The following is a 24,238-nucleotide window of genomic DNA, read 5'->3' on the forward strand; positions in this document are numbered from 1 at the left end:
GAAAGAATGAGCAAAAGGGAGACCCAGGTCCCAGGAGTAAATCACAAACTTGGCATTTGCAGTTATCCCACTGTGTTCATAACACACACCACTTGGCACTCCTGGAGACCTCCTGTTAAACAGTGGATCTAAACTATGGCAACCTGTCAGTCAGCTCAAATTTTTTAAGTGCTTAATTTCTGCCCATTTTCCCTGCTGCCCAACAGAGCTGTTCTTAGCATTACTTCAGAGGATTCATGAGAGGAATAGGTGAAGATGTACAATACCATTTCTAGCACTTCAATTGAACTCAAGTTCAATTTAGGGAGCTTGAGTAAAGCCCTGTGTTAAACCAGTATTGCTAGAACATAGAGGGGTTTTGGACAGAAAGGTTCTGGTCAAAATAAAAGTATTTTTGTCAGATAAAGGACCTGAACAAATCCCCATGTTTACTCTGAGTGGCATTCCTCACACATTCATTATTATCTCAAACAGACATTTCACTTCTTGGAAAGTAGAAGCTGGGAAATATTGATGAGTCTGACTTGTGGAATTTCTAGCTCTTGGGAATTGGGATAGGAACAAGGCCAGAAATATGTTTTCTGCTTGTTTTAGAAGCAATCCAAGGAAGAAATAATAGCAGATTAGTTCAGGGCCCTGAACATTAAGAAATGAGGAGGGCTAGGTAAGCAGGAGCACAGGAATATAGGATTCAACTGCATTAAAGTGTTTTCCCACAGTAAGCATTAAAATGTCTTTGTTTTTTGATGTAACTGTGTGACATCAAAAGGAAACTATGTTGGAATATAGAGATAAGTCCTATTTTTGATGCTTCACCCATTTCCTTTTCATGTTGTGTTTTATTTGCAATCTTTTGTTTCCCAGCCTGTGGAGGGAACATTTATATCAATGATTTCAACCCCAGTGGATATATATCTTCCCCCAACTATCCGAGCAATTACCCTCCGCATGCTGACTGTGTCTGGACCATAACTGCTCCCAATGGACATGCAATAGAGCTGCAATTTGAAGATCAGTTTTACATTGAACCTTCACCAAAGTATACATCCACATTATTTTGCCTATGTTTCTTCAGAGACTCCATTCTGATTCTTCTTTCTCTACTACTTTCTCTAGTTCCTCCCAGAGAGCAGTTTCAGATGTATAATCAAATGTGATTAAGAAATTTTTGAGAGAACACTCCAGCTATCAGGCCACTGGTATACATTCCTAGGACTTTGCAATGCATAACAGAAATTAGTATGACAGAAAAAGTGGAAACATCCATGGTAGAAAGATGCTTTCTGTTAAATCTGTGCCCTGTAGTCCCCTCTTGTTCAAGTTTTCAGCATTTGACTCTCAGGTGCTTTTAAAGCCAATGGATTGCTACCATGACACTTTGCCTCCCTCCCCCATTGCCTGGCTGCTGGTCTGCAATGGGTCTACACATTTTGCACACCCTGCCTGAAGCATAAAACAAGGCTATTTTCCAGCTGATGTAACTTCATTCATAGGGGCTCAACCAGTGTAAGGCAAAGCTGAGCCTGTGAAACCACATCCAGAAAAAATAGTGAAGAATGGAGAATCCCAAAAGCATCCTTTCTGGCTTCCAGGACACTGCACCATTCTGAAGGCAAACCTTATAGTTAAGATATTTTGGGTCTTTATATGCCCACCTAATTAGACCCCAGATTTGAATTTTTATTCCCTTAATCTCTCTTCTTGTTGTCTCTTAATTCAACACTGATCAGTGAGACTTAATAGGGAATATCTGCTGAATCTGAATCCTGCCAAAAAAATGTATTAGAGATGGTCACAACTACTTTGCCAGTGCTGTTCATATCCCTACCAAGAATTTGCTCCTGTCAGATCTGATCTGTTCATAATCTGAGTTTTAGATGAATCTTTCTCAATGTTTCTAGCACTTCTTTTGATTCAATGATTACATAACTATAATGGATTATGACCTTGTTGATTCTGTCCTGGTCACACTGCATAGAAACTGATCTAATTCACTACAGCTTCATGGCTCTGTGCACGTACTGAAATAATTTTGAACCACTACTGCCATACATTGAAAAGAAAATTCTCTCCTGTTCCAGCTGCACTTCCAGTTACCTAGAGCTGCGCAGTGGTGCCGACTCCAGTGCCCCCCTCATTGCCAAGCTGTGTGGAGCTTTGATGCCAGGCTCACAGAGATCCTCAGGAGCTGTCATGTACCTGAGGTTCAGGTCTGACAGCAGTGCCACACACGTGGGATTCAATGCTAAATACTCCATTGGTAATGCTTTCATTTATCAGTTTCTCTGATTTTAAAGAAGATTTTGGTCTCAAGTGTTAGGCTTTTGTAATAGGGCTTAAATCAGACCTCTGGGGTTTGTTGGCAGGTACATGCCTCTTTCAGTTAGAGTTAGAGCTAAGGCATCAGAATATCAGCATGTTCTGCACCTAGCAAGAAGTGAAATTTAGGGATATATTTATAGGAAAGAGCTCATAGACCTGCAGTAGCAGAAAAAGCTACTGGATAACCTCATCAATGCAGGTTATCAAAGGTGCAATAGAAAAAAGGTCAGTGTAGATAAAGTCATGTAACATGGTTTGATTTTCAGCATGCAAACTTAGTGTCACTTTCATGAGCAGAGTTCTGAAAGGGAATGCAAAGATCAGATGAGAGCTGGCAGTAGAAGAACAAATTAGGAGCTTCTCTATGTAAATGGAAATCAATCTATAATAACAAAGCTGCTAGACAAACGGGAAGCATAATAATGGAGTGGAAAAGGAATGAGCAATGAGAACCATTATTTGTCATCTGGGAAAAGAAATACTTTAAAGTTACTTGTTCTCAAGCTGCAAAAACAGGGTTAGAAAGCACTAGCAAAATTTTAAAATTCAAGAAAAATAGTCCTTTATCAGATTCAGAAATATGCTACCTTTTTTGTTTGATAATGTTAATAATCTTCAAAGAATAACAGCTATTACATTAGTATCACTCATATAGGAAAGTCTAGGACTGTTAATTTCTCAAAGGCAAAGTAGTGAACTATATTTTTTAACATAGAATTTTGCAGATTTTTTAATTTTTAATATGACACATTTTTGCAAAGTTTTCTGGTAAAGATGAACATAGGTAGAGATTAGATTGAAAATGTGAGTTTATTTCAATTATAAGATATATGGCAAAGAAGAAAGGATGCTTGCAGTGGCAAGGGGGTTGTGGGTGTGTGGGTGTGAAAAAAACAGAACTAACCAGCAGCCAGGACTGATTGACTTAGACTGAAAACATGGAAGCTTTTTAATTAGAAGGCACTTCCTCTTTTATTACCACAGTTGGAGAACAAGTCTGTTGTGTCTTACCTTTAAGTGTTGTTTAGGAGAAAGATCATCTCTCTGAGATCCTTCAGTCAACCAAACAATATTCTTCCTTTTGCAGCTCCCTGTGGTGGGACAGTGATAGGACAAACTGGTATCATTGAAAGCACGGGGTATCCTGACCTTCATTACCAAGACAACCTGCTGTGTGAATGGTTTCTGCAGGGTCCCAGGGGCCACTATCTCACCATCAGACTAGAAGACCTGGATATTCAAAACTCTTCTGAGTGCACAAATGACTTCGTGGAGATCCGAGAATACAATGCTTCTGGTCTGAATTATTTCAGTGTTTGTCTTCCCCTCCCTAGTACTACTATGAAACCTCACCAGAGGTTCCTGAAAGCATTTCCCTTTGGGTGCAAAGTGAGCCTTTTCAATGTACTGTATTTGCTTCTGTCTGCCTTGCTTGCTAATGCAAAACAAGGCAAACAAAACACTTCTATTTGCCAGCAATAATTTGATTCTACTAGTTTACTCCTGCTTGTCCATTTAAATTGGAAAGTGATCCTTCCATATAAATGTAAATAATGTATTGATGTAAGATTCTCTTTCTCTGTGTGTTTTTTGCAGGAAATTTGTTGGGCAGGTACTGTGGTAATACTATCCCTGATGCTGTGGACACCTCTGACAGTTTTGCTTATGTCAAATTTGTCACTGATGGATCAGTCAATGCCCGAGGATTCAGACTGCGCTTTGATTCCAGTACTGAAGGTTGGATTTGTTAGGTTGAAATATACTCTCAGGAAGCAACTTACACCACAGACCATAATTGCACTAATACAGCATATATTGTAGATCACTTGTTCTTGGACTGGTGTGTACTTACTCTTAAATTTAAACTTGGGGAGATGTATGAATGGAGCTCTCTGGTAACAACTTAGCTGAGCTGAAACTTGGTTGAGCAGGCAATCTCCTGCTATAATGGATGTTGCCATCAGTGACACAATGAAGCACACTCTTCCACACCTTTATTCTTCATCAGCCCGGGGATATCCTAACATACCCTTCCCAGGGATATCCTAACATACCCTTCCCACATCCCTCTTGATAAGCAAGATCAACTTATTCTGGTATTCAATTACCCTCACAGTGAAAAGTGTTTTCATATGTTCAGATGAAATTTCATGTGTTTCAGTTTGTGCCCATTGACCCTTTTCCTGGGCCCAATGACTTCAAAGAACTGCTCAAATCAGGACTGAGAACATAGACCTATTCCTGCTTCACACTTCTCTTTAACTTTCTCAAATGTCCATGCAATGCTGTTCCTACCAAAATATGGCTACTTTTTTAGAAATTCTTTGCAATAGTCATCTTGAAAGATCTTCTGCTGACCCTTCTTAACTCCTTCCGACTGATTTAAAAGTTCAGCTGAAAGGTTTCTTCATGTTTGCTTCTGCAATAAAACAGAGGGGGAAACAAACTCCAAAAGAATATTATTCCACCCCTAGGATACTGTTATGCAAACTTAGAAGAGAAACTCTATTACCAAAAATTTAATGCAGGTGGATGCACAGATCAGACTCTTCTGCACAATCTGTGAGTGTGAGAAAAGCGACTTCCACTACACTCCATTAAACTATATCTCTCTATTTTAAAAGGAAACTTAGAGTAAGCTGGTAAAATTCTATCATAAGTTTCAGAAAAATGCCCTCTATATCCAAGACATTAAGTATTCTTTCCTCACAGCACAATTTGATATTCATAACAAAGATAGGAAAAGCACAAAACACTGTACTGTACTGAAACACTGTACTGAAACACTGTACTGTACTGAAGTGTTGCTTAAAATAGCTGAAAGCTTTTTCTCTACCTCTGTTAACCAGAAGAGGAAAAATACATCCTCCATCATTAGCCACTCTAAGACCCTGCTTGTTCTATGTAGCTCTGCTCAGTCCTCTGAAAGTCAGAAATGTCTCAGTCTTGCCACAATGAGAGGTTTGTATCATATGACATCAGAGCCTGTGGGTCAGCTAGGCTTCTGAAGCCTGGGATGAGCCCTTCAGAGAAGGGAATATTAACAATTAGACTAAAAGGAGTTGCTATGGTCAGTTAATACTCAACTGCTTTTATGACTGAGTGATAAAGACTGGAAGGAACTTGACTGTTTAGACAAACATACTCACAGGGTAGGCTGATCAAATTAACCTTTCAGGATCTCTTTTTCTCACAGCATTGATTTTTTTGCAATAATTCCATAAGCAATGCTTTACTCTAAGAAATGTCCCAATATTTGGATATTTCAGAATGTGGTGGGGATCTTACTGCACCTGTTGGAACATTTACTTCACCCAACTATCCCAACCTATACCCACATAACCGGGTGTGTGAATGGAGGATCACAGTGGAAGAAGGCCGACGTGTGACCCTAATCTTTAATGACATGGAAACTGAAGAGCACTGGAGCTGCTCATCAGATTATGTGGCTGTGAGTATTGGGTGTAGTCAGAAATTGCTCTTCCTAATCCCTTTATGGAGAATTAATGGATGTAATAAAGCTGAAAAGTCACTCATAGGTCTATATATGGTTTTAAGACAAATCATAATTTAATCTGTGGAAAGCAGTTAAATGAGATAAAATTATCTCTGTGGAGCATCTAAACCCATCTGCTTGTTTTAGAGTATGGAAATTTTGAAACTGTGGTCCAGGCAGAGTGGAAGACTTGAAGGAATCGCTGGAGTTTTTGAAGGAATCATTGTCCTTTTATCAATTATGAAAGAAGTTCTGGGGTTTTTGAAAGCTTGCAATGTCTCTTTTCTGTGGAAACAAAATCCATCAGTCAGTTAAAGGTTTAATTGACTTTAGAGATATCTACTGGTTTTGTTACTTATTGCTGTCAATTAAAAAACAAACAAAAAAAAAAAGAAGAAAAAGAAAAAGCCAGAGATTGCAACAAATGGCTGCTCTGAACTAAAGATGCTGAAGCCCCAGGAAACTCTACTTCTCTATCACCCTCTGTCTCCAAAAAGATAGATATTGGTTATTTATCATGTTTATTTTTGCTTTCTGGTTATTTAGTGAAAGAAAATCAAACCTGGCACACAGACCTGGACCTGGTCAGATGTATAAATGTCTCAAAAATATGATTCCTCTATGAAATTGCAGAAATGGGAGATAAATTTTAGTTTCCCACTTGTTCAGATAAGCAGAGCAAACACAGGAATTAACTGCAGGATGATCAGAAGCCAATCCATGCACAAGCTTGGGGGGCTGAAGTAGCTGTCTGTCCCTTGAGATTTGCAGATGATATTTCCCTTGTTTTTCTTCACAGATGCTTTAGACAAACCTTTGGGAGCTGGCTTTTTATCAGTTAATGATCTCTTAAAGGAAGATTTTCCTTGCCAGCTTTTATGCCTTCAACACTCTAATATATTCCAATTCTCAGTGGAAAACATCATTTCTGCCTTGCTTGCACTGCAGAGTAGAAAGAAGGAAATTAACTCCTAGGCAAAAGGGTGTATGAAAGAAACAGAGCAAAATACCTCTGGATCATCAAAAAGTGAAACATTTGAAGTAATCAAAAATGCCCACCAGCACTCAATATGTTGGAGAAGATTTTGATAAAGCTGATGTTGGCTTTAACAAGAATACAAAGCTGATGATTTGAAATGAAATGAATATGATCAGTAGCCAGCATTATTAAGTGATTTAATATATATTTATATTCAGAGCTAAAACACAGTATTCTTCCCAATATAACAATTTCTGTTTTGAAAAGGAGACAGAGAAAGAGAGAGAGAGAGAATCTCTTTGTATTTCCAAAATAAGCAAGTTATTTTTGGTGTTTACTTCAGGGCCTCATCCACTCAAGGCAATCAAAGTTTGTTTCAAGGTTTTGAGTACATTTTAGAACTAACCCCCTGTGAGGGACATCAGTGAACTTTGTATTAAAGATGATAAACACTGTTAAATGATACAGGAGATGCTCACAAGACTGTATATCAATGTCATAAGGGTTTATTTTGACCCCACAGGTTTACAATGGCCTTGCGCAAAACTCTCCCCGGCTGGCCAAGCTGTGTGGAGAGGTAAATCCAGGAACTGAGGTGAAGGCCACTGGAAACACAATGAAAGTCATTTTTGTGACAGATATGTCCCGTGCATCTAGAGGCTTCAGTGTCTCATATACCTCTAGTGAAGATGCAGGTACTGTATGTTTTTGACTTAAGTGACTGGTCTTTGGTGAGTCATTTCATAGCCACAGTACTGGCACCTAAAAAAAAAATTACCTAAACTGATAACAAATCTCTGATACCTTTTTTCTTTTACATCTCTGGATGGGAATAGATGTGTGTCTTTATTTAGCTGAAAGGACTTGAAAAAAATGGAGAATCTCTTTGAGTAATGGACTTCATGTGCCCCTGTATGGATCACAGCCCCTGCTCTCCCTACTGATTTATTGTTTTGTACTTAGTCTTGAGTAAGAGATGGTCTGAAGTGGCCTTCTTACATGAAAAATTCCAAAAAGCATAGTGCCATAGACAAATTAAATAATTCAAGTGCTTTCTTCTTACTCAGGGGGGTAATTAATTTACTGTAGCTTGTGAAAGTGTGCAGCTAACCTACTTTTGCAAGCTCAGCCTCTAGAGAGGAGGCAGCTGGCAGAGCCTTACTACTACAGCCTTAAGTCTTTTGAACTTATTTGCCAGCTCCCACCCCAAGCATCCTACTGTGGCATGAGTGCACTGCCCTTGAGGGTATCTTCCAGAAAAAAATTTCTCTTGAGTCTAGAATTAAGTAATGAGTAGGGCTGAGCAATATGAACTGAAGCTGTAGTGAGATTTTGTCAAAATTTTAAATAATACTTGTATAGATAGTGTTGCTGAAATATTTTATTTGATACTGTTCAAAACTGTTTTTGCTTTACATGTGTGTTTTTAAAGGCCTGCCAAAAAATTCCAGGATACCAGGAAAGAATTCTCTTGTACACAACAGTAAATTATAAAAAAGTAAGAAGATGGAAAAGGTTTTGATCTAATCAGCACATGTTCTTTCTTATATGAGCATACTTGAACAGACAGAATAGAGATTTCTCCTCATACAAGAATTAGTACTACTTTAAAATAAACTATATTTTGTTTTTGCAGTTTGTGGTGGAACCCTGATGGCATATGCAGGTGGAAATTTCTCTTCTCCTGGTTATGATGGCATCAAAAATTACACAAGTAACCTGAACTGTGAATGGATCATTGAAAATCCCTCCCACTATAATTCATCCATTTATATATCTTTTGAGGATTTCCACTTGGAACATCACCAGAGCTGCCAGTATGACTACCTAGAGCTACGAACAGGTTTGTATGCTCAGCAAGAGAATGGATAAAGCCTATCAAGGTTCTGGTTGTGCAATTGTGTTTGTCCCAAATCTCATTCATATACATTTGCAGGGAATCACTGCTGTAGAATCTGTACATTTAAGAATGTTCACATCATGCCTTCCATGTTGCACTCATGATCAGGAGTTTGATTCCACTATCAGAGCAATGGATACATGGATTTTGTCACCTTTTCTTTCAGGGGAGAAAATGGAAAACTGGGTAGATATCTTGGGGGGATAAATAGTTTTGCTGTTTGCAATACTCAAACTGACTCTTTACAAGGGACAATATGAATTTCACTTCATCTTCCTTGAGAGGTGAATTTGCAGCCATCAAAACAATTTATTTGGTCCACTGCCCATTCTCTCCCTGGTCCTGAAATATCTTCAGGAGCAGCAGGAATGGCATAAAGAATGTTTTAATTATTCATAGCCTCTGGACTGCACTCCAACTTCATACCCGGTTTTGTACTCTATAAGATGATTCTCCAAAAAGAAATCCATATTTCCTGTGAGACTGCATTGCAAAACACAGACTAAAGCATTTAAAATGGAAAAAAAAGTCACAGGATTAATACACTAGTAATATCTCTGCATATTTGAGCATCTTTAGCTATCCACAAGGCAAGCAACTGGAAATGTCATATGAAAGTGGCTCAGCTAATGCCAAGTGTAGCATGAAAGCTGCAGCTGTTTTCTTCGTGGAAAGGCTGTACCTGTGAGTCCCAGAGGGAGCAGTATTTAATTTACCAGGAAATGATTTCTGAAACATGTGAAAAGGTTGAGAGTGAGAATCTGTCATATCCTTATTTGCATTAATTTGAGCAAGAGATTTTGGTTGTATAGCATCAGTTTGTCCTGTGTAGAGCCAGAGCCTGCATAGCTCTGTAGCCTAGCAGTTCTCTCCCATGTATGCACTGGAGCTGGGAAATAATTGAAAGAAAACTCAGAGAAAGAAATAATAAAATATTTCTGTCTTGTTACTCATCCATTCCCATTACTCTCACTTCATCATGAACCTCAGGCCTCCAGGCAATGCAGTCAAAGAAAGGAGGGGAAGGTGTATTCTTGCTTTGTTCTACACAGTTTTATCATCTAAAGAGTAGTGTTCCTTTCAGCACTACTAATGGAACTCCAATTTCCTGGCAAGTCATGTGTCAAAAGCAGAATGCACTCATTCATCTGTGTATGCTCACAATTAACATTTGATGAGCACTGAGACCCATTGTGCAGAATACCACTAAACTCAGACAGGTGCTGTTTAAGACTCTTGATACAGCAGATGCATAGTTAGAGAAAGGTCTGATTCAATTGCAAATTATCTGAGAGACCCCAAATGTAGCTGAGATGTGCAAAATTATTTTGTGATACCAATAAAACACACTTCATGGTACTCAAGTAAAAAAATTAAAAAGCTGAATTCATGGTATATATTCAATGAGAAATATTTTTTGATAAATAGATAAATATTTCAATTTTCTTAAGATAACGTATTTAGTTATTAAACTATCATACATGTGTATGTAGGCTGTACATGGTAATACAGCTGAGCATATTGTTACAGTGAAATACACTCCTAACTTTTGGCTTTTGTGGAAGATACAATCTTGATTTTATCTTTCAGACTATTCCCTTCAGTTTGAATGAAATGTTATAGCACAATATTTCTGTTTTCTTTTTCTGTTTATCAACGGTCTAGATAGCTAGCCATTCATGAAAGCCATGATTGGTGTCACTTTTCCCACTGTAGAGACTGAGTGACCTGGGTGACATCTGTCACATAGTCAATCACCTTGTAAAATGTGCAAAACCCCACCATGTATTTCACATACTAATGCTAAAAGTAGTTACTACTAATTTTTCCTGAAACACAATTTATCATTAATGTCTTCTGCTTGTACAGCTCTATATAATTTTTAGTGCATGGTATCAAGAAAATTTGTAGCATTTCTCTGTGTAATTTGCATGATAGAATTTTATTATTTATTTATATTTATATTTTATTTCATTATATATTCCCTTTTCATCCTTGTGCTTTAATGCATTTCAAATGGTGGCTGTGTCACTGCATATGACAGAAACATGAAGTTACTCAACCAATCTGTTTCTTGGAATTACTATGAAAAGGCTTTAAAGAGCACCCAAAATTTATCCCTCTTGCTCTACTGGCAACTTCACAAGAACAGCCTGCCATTCTGTGCAGAGCTCGGAGCTGCTTTTGAATGGAGACTTTTAAGACCAGCAGCCTGCTATTATTGGAGAAGTGAACTCAGGAATGGCATTGACTGGATGTCATGAGGAATGCTATTATACTTATTTTCTTTCTCCTGAGAATTTATCAGTAACAAACAGAAACTGATACTTTTACCAGTGTGATAGATAAGAGCTTACCAACATGAGCACACATTCAGTGTCACTTTAGTACAGTGGCCTGTGTTATGCTTTCCTTTTAGGCTTCAAGGATTTCATCAAATGCTGGCATGTTTTTTTTGTCATACAGAGAACAATATGTTGAGCCTCCTGGGAAGGAGATGCTCACTACTAACACAGTCATGACAGCTTGTTCATTGATGGTGCACATCCCTATTTATTAGAAAACTCAAAATCCCTGTTGACTTTAATGAGGATGTCACAAAAACAAAGTTTCAATAGGTGTCTATGTGATGTGGTCCTTAGGCCATCTCTTTCCACTGTTCTGCCTCAAAAAGTCTGTAGTTTTGGGGCAGAACAGTGAGGGGTTTGTGTGGCTGATGTAACATACGAAATCAAAGTGTCCAGGATGGCAGGAAGGGGAGAAAAGGAGTCCAGGGTATTAAAAGGATCATTAATATAGCTTTGCTGAGAAATTTCTTGTTGCCAAGATTTAGATCCCAGCAATGAACTGCAACACTCTGGTTATATCCGTAACAAATAATCAGTTACAAAGTGTGATAAGTACTCTTCTCCATTTTCATGTCAAAACACAATGAATTACAAGTTTGCACTATTCGTTTATGTTATTGTAGCTCTTTTAGGACTCAAGAAGTATTGTGTTAATGTTTTTTTTTTCTTTCTTTACTTAGGGGATGCCGATGGAGAGCTAATATCCAGACTTTGTGGTCAGGCTGCACCATCTGTGCCACTAGTCATAGCTGCCCCCCAGGTCTGGGTACGCTTTGTAAGTGATGGAAACACAGAAGATAAAGGATTCTTGGCCCATTACACATTTGAAGGTAAATTGCTTGACAGACTGCTGCCTTGGCTGACTGAGGCACTTCTGGGGAATGCTGCCATTCGTTTGGTGATACGGAGAATACTCACGGTGGGATCAACCCTCAACGAGGTCCTCAAAAGTTACACAGTGGTTGCCACTATTTATATCCTTCTAAAGCAAGCATGTGCTAGCAGTTGAACTCTCAGATTTATTTTCTCCTTCACTGTTGCCATTCCCCAAACCACATTTGGGTTTTTGCAATGCTGTGCAATACTTAGAACAGCTGGTTGCTCTTGGGAATAGGGATGTAACAGGTAATACCAGCCAAGTTTGACTTATTTCAAATGGGTCTCTGGAGTGCTAGCAGAGCTGAAATGCATTCTGCTGCTTGAACCTTTGCACTCATTTTGAAATCCACTTGAAGCCATCAGTGCAAATTACACCACTTTGCCATTTATGTGCCAGAACAACTACTCTTCCTATCACAGCTGAATTTAGCCTTGGTGCTTATCTAGACACATCACAAACTTGACTTCGTTGTGTTGATCCAAGAATGGCACTGGTTTGCTTAAGAGTGAGATAAATAAATGGAAGATAAGGTGGAAGACGCAGCTGTGTCAGCTGGCAAACGTTTTGCAGAGTTATACTAAATATCAGTATAAATGCAAAGTTTCAAGGTCATTGCATCTTTTTACTCACTATTCAATGACAAAGGTTTTAAAGCTTGGGTTTTCCCTGATAAATTGTTCATCTTCATCTCTATCAGTACAACTTAAATATATTTTAATGCTATTACAAGCTGAATAATCTTCCATTCATTTGATTATAGTGTTCAGTTCCGAAAATACATTGAAATGTTACTTTCTTTTTCTTCAGCCTGTGGTGGTATACAGTCAGGTGAAAGCGGAGTCATCTCAAGCCCTAACTACCCAGAGCCTTACAGCAGTCTGACTCGCTGCTCCTGGGTGTTGGAAGCCCCTGAAGGTGAAACCATCACTGTGAGTAACCTAATGTCACAATTGTGTGCACAGCTGACAGTGTGAAAAGTACCTTCTGAGTTTGGGGAACAGATTTGAGACACTTTGGAAAATCATAAATGTGCAGGAATGAAGTATCTTCCCATTGACTTTACATAAAAGAGGGAAGATAACATAGCAAAGCTAGATTGTTCTTCATGAAAAGCAGAAGGATCCTAGTATAACTTGACCTCAAAACATAGCACTGACTTCTCCTTTAAACAATGACTTTCTATGTTTACAAAACTGAAATAAGTAATTTTATTGGATGTTCATGGATATTCTCACTGTCATGAGAATAAACATGAGGCTGAAGGTTTTTCTTCTCTACAGGAAAGTTTCAAGTCAGTAGAAAGTTACTTTTGTGTCCTACTGGTTAGTCTGGAACATAATATAATTTCTGGTACAAATACAATGAAAAGTTGCTCTTATTTCCCAGAAAGTATAAAAAGTGTGCCTGAGGTGCTACTTTCTTGTGTCAACCTCCTGACAGACCAATTTAAGCACTTTTATGACCTAGCAGTGCAAAACTTAATTCATTGAATTATTTGACTGGTTCTTTCAAGCACAGATCAAATCAGTGACACTTATGGTTCGAGTCAGAAAAATATCTGAAAAGCAATTTAGGGAACATACATTGCAGATTTTCAGATGTAATGTCTTTCACTAATTTCCCTATCATGTTTTCCTTACTTACAACTACAAAAGCATTTCTTAGAAATGCAGACCCATAGTCCTAATTATTCTGCTACATGATATTCTGACCACTGCCTATGTACTTATTTCTGGGAATGCAGGATTATTTTAGTAGAACACAAGGTTTCTATTTAATCCACAAACTAGTTTAAAGCAGAACTAATTTTAATCAGATGAAAGCAGATTTCTGTTTTGAAAGGACTGGGTAGCAGCACACTCAATGAAAGCAGACTAATTTTTTCCAGTATAAGCTGCCAGTTTCAGTTGCTGGCAGAGTTCTGAATTTAAACCATTACAGTTAAATTTGTATTTAGTCTTAGCCAGGTTCTTTTGCAAATGAAGACACAAAAGGTACAGGAAAAAAATGCTGTGCATTTGCTAGACTTTTCTACAAAGATCCTGCTCCTGAAACTAGTTTAAAAACCCCAAAACTGATAGAAACAGGGCCAGGAAATAACTAGTGTACATTAACATTTCAGCGTCAACAAATCCAGGATTCTACTGGATCAGCAATCTAAATGTTTGAACTGGAAATCCCACCTGTGAGCATATCACTCCAAGGACAAATGGCATCAGTGTGGGAGGGAGACAGGGTCAGAAACTGCCTGTCCAGCCCAGTCTGTTTATGCAATGCATCCAGGCCCACAGGAACAAACCACGGAACTGTATCTATTTTGGTGGAAACTAACATTATTTTTAGTAACTGTTAGTATATCGATTCAAAATAATAGGAAGAAAAAAAAATACAAGGCTGCCTGCTTGCATAACTACTCTTATTTCATGAAGAGAAACTTTGAGTGCAGAAAAGTGGTTCAACACCTGTACACGTACATATTTAACTGTTTTGAAGCACATACGTAGACTGAAAATATGGTTAAGTCCCAATTATGCCAGATTTGAACCTATGCATTCCTCTTCCACTTATGTCTTCAAGCTAAGTAGCTGCTGTTACTTACAGTGGCAAGATTCCAATCAATGCAGGAAAGCATCATGAAGTGAGGGTCAGATTTCTGACTCTACCCAGAAACCATTGTGCCACGATGACTACAGGATCTGTCTGGAATTACTTAAACCCTCCCCTGGAGTGACTGGTTTTAGCACCTGAATGTCACCTTTGTGTGTTGCAGCTTACTTTTACAGCCTTCCACGTTGAAAACCATTCCCTTTGTAAGTGGGATTCTGTTACTATCCTGAATGGTGGCTCTCCAGGATCTCCTGTCATAGGAAAGTATTGTGGAACCACCTCACCTGGGACTATTCGGTCTGGTTCCAACAAGCTAGTCATCATCTTTAACTCTGATCACTCAATTCAAGGAGGTGGCTTTTATGCAACGTGGACTGCAGAATCTTTAGGTAAGTTTGCATTAAAGAACAAAAGAAATGCGTGCCAACATCATCAGAATGCCTGAAAGAAACCAGTACCACAAAAATCAAGTATTAATCCAGTACTGTCTGATCTCACACAATTAATTCAAGTTTGGATCAATTTTGAGCCTCCTACTGGCAGTTTCTTGATGGCTGTAAATTGACACCACCACCATTACCCTCCCGGCAGTCCAATCTATTGTCAAGGACTATGAGACATTTCATTTCATGAATAACAATTGTTCCATGGTTTGATTTGGTTTAAACACTTAAAACTAGGAAGAAATGAGTTGCAAAACTGAGAAGCAAACAGAATTTCTCAAAGAGCACATGTGACAACAGCCTAAAACTCTTGCACTGTGACAGAGATGTTGGTATGCTTTTGACGGTGGTACACATGCAGGGTTGAATGGTTCATTTCTCAAAGCTATCTTCCTTCTCTGGAAATTATCATCACTCTGGGTTACAAAAAAAAAAAAAAAAGGGTAGCTTACCATTTGTGCAGTGTACTTCAGAAAGTCACTGAAGGACTAAAGGCAACTGTAGATGTGGCAGATTGTGTAAGGGCAGAAATCACTGTGCCTTCCTACTTTAGTACAGAGCTGGCATATGCTTCCTAGTGTCACCTCCAGCTGGAAAACTTCTGGCTGAGCCTGATCAGCTTTCTGTCCACTAATGGTGTAGCTGTATTCACTCAGTTAGCTGGAGTGTCTTCTTAAACATATCATTAGTCTGTGCTTGCATGAATGCACACTGTCACTTTAGCAGTGAAGTGGAAGAAGCCTGCTCTTCAGTTTAGCAGTGAAGAGTGGACTTCATGGCACATGGAGTCTCAGGAACAACAGGGAACAATGTCAACACTGTTCCCTGTTGTCCCTGAGATTCCATGTTCTGGGAAGCCCACTCTTCAATGGTGTAGTAGACACTAGCCCACACATGCCATGTACACAGTTTCTCTCTGTGAAAGTTGTCTTTTCTATATATATACCTAGTTTATTTTCTTCAGCTTTCTTCTCCTTTGTTCACTGAAAATCTATGAGTTTACATTCTGTATGTGTGATCAAAACATGGCTTCACATCTATCTAAACACAATTGCCATTTCTAACATAGAAGAATGAAAAATAAAATCTTCCTTTTGAAACTGTTACATATTTTTTCAATTAAGAAGAAAAAAGTAGGCTGTTAGAAACCTTTTTTTTTTTGCTATTTATTAATCTTTTTACTACATGGTATCTGAGATAATAAGGGGTTGCTAGTACTGTATGCACAGCCTTAGAAAATTATTATTGGCATGGTATTTGCAAATATGTTTCAAATTAACAAAACTTATTATGTATAAAAACATGAGCTGCCACAGAGCCATGACCAGATATTCCCCTTTATAAATGAATCTGTTAGCAATTTTTAAAGGCATGTTTTTCAGCCCTCCCCATAATTCCACTGACATCCACAGGGCTGCCTGGACTGGGGAAGTCACTGTTTTGCCCTGGGTAAACAGATGTAGCGTGAATAGATTCACATGTGGAACAGCACTATTTGCATGTTGCAGAGTGAGAAGAAAAAAGGATATAACAGAAGAGTGGTGGTTTTTTCCCTAGAGTGCTTTTCTGAACAGCTGTCTATCATGATGTGCATCCTTGTGAGGTGTGGGGAGGAACCTGCACAGTTTCAGGAAGACCTCCTCATTGATGTATTCCTGACCCCTGCACTCTTTCAAAACAATATTCAGTTCAAATTGCCAGGAATATATAGATGGACCTTGCAAAAGTGGTAAGGAGAATGAGCTTGTGAAGAAAATAAAGTGAAGTACAAAGAGACACCTCTAGAATGTAACTATTTCCCTGCTGCAGGGGTGGGAGAAGGCAAATCAAGAGGGGTAAAAGAAGTTTCAATGGGTATCAGGGCTTTCCTCTCTCACTCTTGCAGCCACAGAAGCAACCAACCATTCAAAGCTGACACCAGCCAAAAATATTTGAAGCTATTTTTTTGTTGCTATCTGTTGCTATTTTTTTCCAGGCTGTGGTGGAATCATTCATTCAGATAATGGTACAATCAAGTCCCCTCATTGGCCTCAAAACTTTCCCATGAACAGCAGATGCACATGGACCATCATTACGCACGAAAGCAAACACTTGGAGATGAACTTTCACAGTAACTTCCAGATTCCAGATAGCAATGGAAGCTGCCAGAGCAGCTATGTGAAGGTAAAATAATTTTTGAGGTTAGATCAGCAGAGCAGTGCTTTAGGAAGTCTTGATTTCAGAATCCTGTTTTGCATTTGTTATGCTTTGGACTATTAAGGCACAAAACTTGGGAAATATAAAGTCCTTGTATCATAGTCCATTTTCTGTGTGCTTTGTGAACTGGCCTGTATATAATTTTAATTTTCATCAGTTCTTGAGGTTCCACCTCCAGCAGGGTTCCATCACCCTACATGCTTCCACAAAAATGAAAAATATGAAAAAGGCATATATTATTTCAGAACCAGAAAATAATGACAAAATAAAGTGTAAAGAAAAGATCTTTTCAATTACTGCAGTGAGTAAAACACCCAGGAATGTTACACTATAATTCTACCATGCTTCTTTATAAGTGTTTAGACTATCCAGTTTGCACTACTCCTTCTTTTTTTAATCTCCAGAAACAAAGATAGGAATCAGATCTTTCATGTGTTGTCAAGAGCTATTGTTTTCAAAGCAATAGAATGGAGTGGACATGCCTTGAATTTTTCAGTGTCATTTTTTTCTCAGGCATTTGGCATCTATTCAGAGGTTTTGTGCTCATTCTCTCCACAGCAGTACAACTCCCACTTGAAATAAAGGGCAAACATAATTTCACAACATGTAGGAAGACTTAAGCAGCTGTACATCTGATCTATACATACCAATTTACAAATCACAGTTGTACTCATTTTTTAAGGCTGTGAAAAAAAATCCCACAGCTATTAGATTTATCTTTTCATAACCTGCTCCAGCAATTAATTGATGTAATGTTACAATACATTTCACTAACATGAAAGTATTAATGCCACTCAGTAAAAGTGTTTTATTTAAAATTCCTAAACTGCCCTGAATGACATAAGCAAAACTATGTCAATTGGAGATTTTTCCCATAGAGAAAAATTCAAAATTTTTGATGTCCACTTCTTTTTCTGAATATTCAATTTGAGATGTATGAAGGTGTCTGAAAAGCTGTAGAACGATGTCAGTTTCTTCCATTTATTCCATACTGAGCAGCCAAAAAAGAGTATCCAAAATCAACAGTGACTTTGCAAAACCTTGGCCAGGCTATAGACTGTATAAATTAATTCTCTGAGCATCCATTGCCTCAAACACCTGGTCTCATGAATGAGGTCATTCATATGCTTACACTTACAGACTAACCCTTGGCTAACCCTGTCCTTTCTAGGATGGCTGCTTAGAGACATCATAATTTCATGTGGTTGTACTGGGTCCACTCAATTTCCTTCAAATACATTATTTTAAACACCAGATATGATTTCATATATTTTTGGTGGAAACTACAGTAAAAAACCAGTTCAAAAACATCAACAAAAATAATTTTATTAATAAGTAATTTATTGTTTGAACAGACATTTTTAATTCTGTCAATAAACACTCTAAGGAAAATATGTAAATGTTTAGAAATATCAAACATTTATATCTATGTTTCATTTTATAGGTGTCTTGAAATTCAGTACCTTAACTGTGAGCCTCAAGCACATATTTAAGTAATTACCTGGAGAGGGTTTCACTTAAATACCTACCTAAACCTGCATGTGCTTTTTTGGATGCATGGTTTGATTGAACTTCAATTGGCTATTGGTACAGTTGAAGTATTACTTACAAAAAATCATGGTTTTTTTCTTTATTATATGTATATTTAATTTTGTTATTTTATTAATTCTTTACCTGATTTGATACTTGTCATTGAACAAGTGAATGCAAAATAAAAAAAAAAAAAATTATTAGCAACACTAGGTGTTAAGGATCCAGATCTCACAGTCTGATGCCTCTATATTACCCTAGCATGCCAGCTTTGATTTTTATTTACTGAATAAGGATTGCATATAATAATTCCTTGAATACACAGATATGTGTATTCATAGGTTATATGGAGTTAAGAAGGCAGAAACAAAATGGAAGTAGGTAATTATATGCATAAAATGTTTTTCTCTCATCCACTGGACCTGATCTATGTTTGCTACGTTACCAGCACAGGTTCAAGCAAATGATCTCCAGATGCCCTTCAGAGGTCCCAGGCAACCTAAGTTATTCACTGTGATTCACTCCTTGGAGGAACCTTTTTGTCTCCACTGACTGTAGTTATTAGCTCCAATTTAGATCTCTTAGATTCAGTGTGAGATGCATCCTACCCTAAGTCTATGGAAAGAAAAATTTGCATATATAATTCCTGGTGGATTCCCACAAACTATTTAGGCTTTGAAAGCACTAAACCATTTCCAATCTGGCCTTGCCAGGTGTGGAGAGGAAATAACGAAGAAGCAGCAGCTTTGTTAGCCACAGGATGTGGAAGTTCAGCTCCTGATCCTGTTGTTGCTCCAAACAATGTGATAACTACAGTATTTCAGTCTCAGGATGCTCCTGCGCCAGGTTTCTCTGCATCTTTCTCAAGCAGTAAGTAATATTAAAGCCAGATGGCTGCTCTCTTGGTCCACTTGGGATTAGTTTGACCTGTGTGTAGAAATTCAGACCCCAGTCCAGCAAGGCATTGAATCCTCTGCTCAGATTTGGAAACCAAGAGTTTCCATGCTGAATGCAATGAACTCTAGTGTTGGACTTGCCAAAGATGCAGCTCTAACTTTGTAGTTATTTTCAGCCACCTTTGCCTTTCAGTGTGCTGAAAAGAATTAATAGGATTTAAATTTTAAAAATTCATAGTTAAACTGCATGGAAGCTAAAGCTTTAATTTTCTTAAAAAGACATTTCCTTAACCATGGCATGCGCTTTGTAATGGTCAAACGTACCAGAAATAGAAGAGGTGATGCTCAGCTGTTGGTTGCTTGGGGTTTTTTGTAGGATGCTGCCAAAGGAGCACACTTGCCCTTCATGGGATTCAGATTAACAAAATGAGAAATTAAGTGCTTAGAGGGAAACACTGTTGAAGCATAGAGAGTTCTGAATTGAAACCACTTTTGTTTTTATCATGTTTGCATAAATGTTGTCAGTAACATCTAACAATTTCTTAGTGGAGACAGTCACAGGCTCCATATGTCTGGTCCTAATCTTATACCAGCATTTTATTGTGCACTGTGTCCTTTTAAGCTTTTGTCTTAAAAAGAAAAAAAGAGAAAAAAAGCAATGCAAGATCATTAAGAACCAAAGGAGCTCCATGAAAACAAACTGTTCTGTGTGCCTGAAAAATTCTGGGTGGCAAACCTTTCCTGCCTCTGCATATAGCAAAGCAACCCAGAGATAGCCCTACAGGAGACTGGATTCTCCTGGATGTCAGGCATGAAACAAGAATGGCACCACTTAGGCCAATGTGGGTATTTTCAAATAAGGTTGAACTGCTGCTGTCCCCCAGTAATGTCCCCCTACAATTCAGGTACATTTGTATATATTAAGGGATTTTGAAATGTGCAGGCTCCACAGCCACAAGGACAGCAGAGCTGTGTCCTTCTGGTCAGTGGGCTGAGAGCCTACAGCCAGGTCTTACCCGAGAGTGTGACACTCTAGGCGGGAAGGCCCTGTGCTTCCCAAATACACTGCTCTGTGTATGTGTAAGACCTACTTTGGCCATCATGGTATATGCTACTCTCCCCCTGGTTTTGTCACCAGGATAGGTGAGGTTCTTGAGTACATTATTGGTATATCTTACTGTAAACCCAGAATAATATTACCACCTGGATCATAACTGTGCTTTATTTATTTGCTTGCAGGATGTGGAGTAAATTTCACCAGCCCTGAAGGTCGCATTGTCTCTCCAAACTACCCTAGGCAGTATGATAACAACCTGAACTGTAATTATATCATAGATCTGGGACCACAGTCACTGCTGATCCTAGAATTTGAGACTTTTCACTTGGAAGGTAACTGGTTCTTCATAATTTCTGTATGTATTATGAAATGTAATTTCTTACTTAAAAACATACAAGTATTCTATCATTGAAAATCATTGATGGTGTTATTTGCTGGTCCATTCTGAAAATCTTTTACTGACAAACATTTATAGAGATAATTTCCAGGGTTAGGTTTTGAGTCACTGAAGTCTTCCAGAAGAATGAAGAGAGGGATCTCACCTTTTGAATATTTTGCAGCAATGAAGTTGGGAATTTACCAGTTTCTTGGAATGTAAAAGTGACTGTGGTTAATCTGGGTCTTTTTCATCTTAGGCCAGATGTTTTGCTTTTTAGTGCATCTGCTCCTTAACTCATAAAACAGATATAAATATACTTGAGTGTTTTACAAGGATGTAAGAACACAAAAATACCAAACTAGGTGAAAGACTACAGTAAGAGGAAATGCATAAAAGTGATTACCCTGTATATACCAATGAACAAAAGTCCCTCTTGTGATTATCAAATTTGGCAGCATTTAGCCAAGAAATAACAAGTATAGTATCCTGATCACATAGGTGTGAATGGTAGAGCTTTCTTAACTTTGGTAAGATCAAATTTTTATGTTTGGACATTCCGTGAACACACAGAGGAATCAGTATGTACAAACTACTTGGGTGGCATCACATATTATATTGCCATCTTAATCTGGTCCCCTTGGAGTCACCAGACAAAGAGATTATTGAGTAATTTGGTACTAAATTGGGTTGCGTGATTTGAATTTTTCTTCAGACCCAACAGTAAAGGCAGAAAATAGGATTATTTTCTTTTCTTTTTAAGTCTGAAGACTGTTTTGAATTCAAAAGTATTCTAGTTCAGACTTAATTTAGGTCTGAGATAAAGATTTGTTTTGACTATGATTTTATCTGAAATATTTTTTCATTGCCTAATACAAACCACTGCTTTAAGAATTCTTTTAATAAAATGTAAGCCAAAGAAATTAAATAATTTCTTCAGATAGAAGACATTATTATTCAGCAGACACACTAAACATTAGGCTGAATCAGATGGTGCCAATTTTGACAACACTTTGAGTACATTTACTAATCTGCATTCTTTCTGTGCATTCAGTTAATTTATAAATGGATCCAAGTTTTTATTATCAAGAGGGTTAAAGCAGAGAGGTAAGTGATACAGATATAATAATAAACATAGATCTAAGTAAATACTAAAAATATTATATTTCTTGCAGGGCAATTTGTTCTTTTATTGTTACAGGCTTCCTTAGGTTACACCAACTGATAGTCTTTGGTCACATGAAAGCAATGTGGATATGAGCTAATGGACGTCTGGTTAGCCAAGAGGAAGTATGACACTCTCCAGTAGTTGATTACTAATATTTTTCACAAAACCTTAAAATACAGCCCTGCAGTAAAGAAAAGTCTTACTGGTTTGCCTGGGTTTAAATTGTAAAGAAGATTGAAACTACCATCTTGCAAACTATCATTGCAGAAGTGGAAAACTTATTCGGCAGTCGCACTGAATATATTTAGCAAGTGTGCCCAAGGGTTTCCAGTGTGAACTCCATTAGTTCTTTTGCAAAGGCAGACAATGTATGGCAGCATCTGTTAAAAACATTTCTGTTATTCCATATGCAAGGAAGCGTCACACCTGCTTAGATTGCTGCTGAGAGTGGCCTTTAAAATTGTGACCATGCTATTACAGGTGTTCTGGATTGAGTTTTAAAGTTTAGCTACATGTCTAATTAACATAATTTATTAATTATTTGACCTCACAAAAGAAATCTAATTTTTTTCCATAGTTGTTAAGTAAATAAATTAAATCTTTAAAATGAAGCCTGTAAGGCATGCATATCTCATTGGCTTGAACAGGTTGAGATATCTTATCCAGACAATTAAAAGGCAGAAGGTAATTGTCTGTAGTGCAGTGATACATTGCTTCAAAATGGCATGACTTCATGGGTTAGCCACAGATCTCTGCCCTAGAGTATAAATGTTTTCAGTTATGATGGGAGGCCTGTTCTGATTATAAAGAATGACTGAGGCTGTTAACCCGCAGCAGAGATATGGTGTCATTATCTGGAACCAAATGAACGTGACATGCATGTACTAAATATTAAATATGCATTAAGCACCAAATATAGCAACTAACAGAACAAGAGAGAAGTGGGGGAAACTGCACTTGTTTATTTTGTGATCAAAATTTAATTTAAACTTTCTGCTTCTTGGTAGGTAGAACAATTTTTATCTCACTTTGAGCTCCTAAAAATATGCATCTAATTTAGATATTCATCTAGATTTATCTCCTAGTGGTGGAAGAGTGCTTTAAACTCAAAACCAAATGTGTTGTGCAGGTGGAGTGAATTACTTTCTGAAAGCCTCTCACTGTCTTTACCTATTGAGTATTGCAGGAAGCCGTAGACAATAGCTAACACAAGATACTTGAGATCTGGGCAGGAAAACATAGGCGAGATGAACCCCATGAATGGAGTTTGGCTTAGTTTCTGTGATTTCCTTGAAGTGTGAAGGATGTTTATTGCTGTGCCAAACTGAATATTGTCACAGAACCTCTCTTTTGATTTGCCAGTTTCAGGAAGTTGCATAAGCTGCCTCTTGCTTCTTGTATTACCATTTGCGTTGTTGTGTTTGGTTGTTTGATAAGGAGCCAAACAAATAGGGGTGAGTTGTTATCTCAGCCCAATTTGTGCAGTGATAAATGTCTTCCATCTGCCCTCTCTCCTTGGATCAAACATCTGCACCAATCGCGCATTAGAATTAGTAAAAACCCTTATTTATCTTTCTTATTGGACTTACTATCGTAGAAATAATTAATCACATTCAATTTTTGTCCATAAGATTTATTTAGAAGAATGCCCCAACAAATTCACCTCTAGAACAGCTACAGTAATGTATTATTAAGTGGCTGTAATACTTTTCAAATGTAAGTATAACACACAAAAAAGTCAGGGCCCCAGATAATGGGAAAATGGGGAAAATGGATGTAGGCTTCATGCAATATCTGCTTTTAGAATTCTGTAGTATTTATACTCTGTTGATACAAGACAACTGCTTTGTGTTTATACCATGTTGACCTGCAAAATGTTTTAAGAACTTGTTTATTTCTCCTTTTTTAAAAAACATGTGTCTGCAATTTTGCAATCTGGGATAGGGTCACATCGTTGTTTTGTAGCCTGCTCTATCTGCTTTCTCAATTGTTACTAGGCAATTCAGAAAATAGACAAGTTTTGCAATAGATTATTTTAAA

At 37.8% G+C, this 24,238-nt stretch overlaps 1 protein-coding gene across 2 annotated transcripts in view; it reads left to right on the forward strand.

Moving 5' to 3' along the window:
• CUBN (cubilin) overlaps positions 1–24,238 on the forward strand; it is a 141,365-nt gene that overhangs the window by 92,355 nt on the left and 24,772 nt on the right. For both annotated transcript variants that reach the window (XM_085050605.1, XM_085050606.1), the window contains exons 44-56: positions 865–1,039; positions 2,082–2,260; positions 3,410–3,619; positions 3,919–4,059; positions 5,592–5,773; positions 7,321–7,492; positions 8,434–8,640; positions 11,726–11,875; positions 12,733–12,854; positions 14,696–14,921; positions 16,951–17,138; positions 19,415–19,571; positions 20,837–20,986. In XM_085050605.1, coding sequence (XP_084906731.1) covers positions 865–1,039; positions 2,082–2,260; positions 3,410–3,619; positions 3,919–4,059; positions 5,592–5,773; positions 7,321–7,492; positions 8,434–8,640; positions 11,726–11,875; positions 12,733–12,854; positions 14,696–14,921; positions 16,951–17,138; positions 19,415–19,571; positions 20,837–20,986 — 2,259 coding nt within the window. The remainder of the gene's footprint in view (positions 1–864; positions 1,040–2,081; positions 2,261–3,409; positions 3,620–3,918; positions 4,060–5,591; positions 5,774–7,320; positions 7,493–8,433; positions 8,641–11,725; positions 11,876–12,732; positions 12,855–14,695; positions 14,922–16,950; positions 17,139–19,414; positions 19,572–20,836; positions 20,987–24,238) is intronic.

This window comes from Lichenostomus cassidix, chromosome 2 (assembly GCF_008360975.1).
Source record: "Lichenostomus cassidix isolate B80296 chromosome 2, HeHo_3.0, whole genome shotgun sequence".
In the NCBI taxonomy this organism is placed as follows: Eukaryota; Metazoa; Chordata; class Aves; order Passeriformes; family Meliphagidae; genus Lichenostomus; species Lichenostomus cassidix.